Here is a 1,007-nt window from a genome sequence, read left to right on the forward strand (position 1 = left end):
TACATGAAATCTAACATAAATCTGTAGAGACAGTGTCCGACGTCTCCCCTCACCCACTTTTCTGTTGTCCACCCCCCAGGGAGGAGGTCACATATAGTCCCTTGTAATCGGTTCCCTCCTTCCTACCCACTCTTGGTTTTAACTTGGTTTTAAAGCACAACAGTAATGAAAACGCAATTAGCACATTTTTGCTTGTGTGTTTGTGCCAAGGCACTAATAAGAACTATAAGATTAGGAACTGCTTGGTGGCTCAGCCCCACCTACAGCTCTGCGGAAGAAAAGACCTGGCAATCTGCTCCTGGAAAGACTACAGCCTAGGAAGCCTGGTGGAGCCATTGGGTGTCATCTCAGGTTTCTCTCAGTTGGAATGGACCAGAAGGCACACAACAACCCATGCCAAGGGCTGTCCATGCGGACGTTATTACCCCCAACCCTTTCAAAGAAACTCTGCTGGGTTGATTCAAGAAACGTTGCCACACAGAGGGCGGCATCCCTGGGCCCTCTCGACTGCGTTAGCAACGTTTCTGGAGAGGTAAGATTCTTCCCCAAAAAAGTTTTATACAGAAAGTTGCAGCAACTCCCGGCTGTTGCTCCGGGTTTTGCGACCAGATTTCTAGGGCTAGGGGAGCCCTGGCCCCCTCAGATCCTTCATCTACAACCAACTCCCACCCACAAAGGGTCAACCTTGGTAAAGCTCGGGCTCCTCCCTCCCTAGGCGACATTCCTAGGGTTGAGACCTGCTGCCCTCTGCACTCCGTGAGCAGGTTTCAGTCCCCTCGGACCTGAGCCTCCGCTCTTCCTCTTGGCACAAGGGAAGTGCGCCCACCAGTTGGCCGCCACCTCTGCGCCCTTGACCGGGAAAGCACCGCCACCCCGGCGCCCCCGACTTGGGAGCAGGGTGCCAGCGCGGGGGCCCCCGGGAACCAGGCGCGGGAGGCAGTGGGCACCCATAGCGGGCCGTCTCGAGTACCGCTCCACGCTCAGCGCCCACCCGGCGGAGGCCTCGG

General features: G+C 56.2%; 1 protein-coding gene across 1 annotated transcript in view; it reads right to left on the reverse strand.

Annotated features, from left to right (window-relative positions):
• The window catches only part of IL13RA1 (interleukin 13 receptor subunit alpha 1), a 77,072-nt gene extending 76,121 nt beyond the window's left edge, over positions 1 to 951 (reverse strand). Inside the window, exon 1 of the mRNA XM_045298559.1 lies at positions 783 to 951. Within this exon, the coding sequence (XP_045154494.1) occupies positions 783 to 951 (169 nt within the window). The remainder of the gene's footprint in view (positions 1 to 782) is intronic.
• Between the last annotated feature and the right edge of the window lie 56 nt (positions 952 to 1,007).

This window comes from Echinops telfairi, unplaced genomic scaffold (genome assembly GCF_000313985.2).
Source record: "Echinops telfairi isolate 266 unplaced genomic scaffold, ASM31398v2 ScPeMD7_7427;HRSCAF=8465, whole genome shotgun sequence".
Lineage (NCBI taxonomy): Eukaryota > Metazoa > Chordata > Mammalia > Afrosoricida > Tenrecidae > Echinops > Echinops telfairi.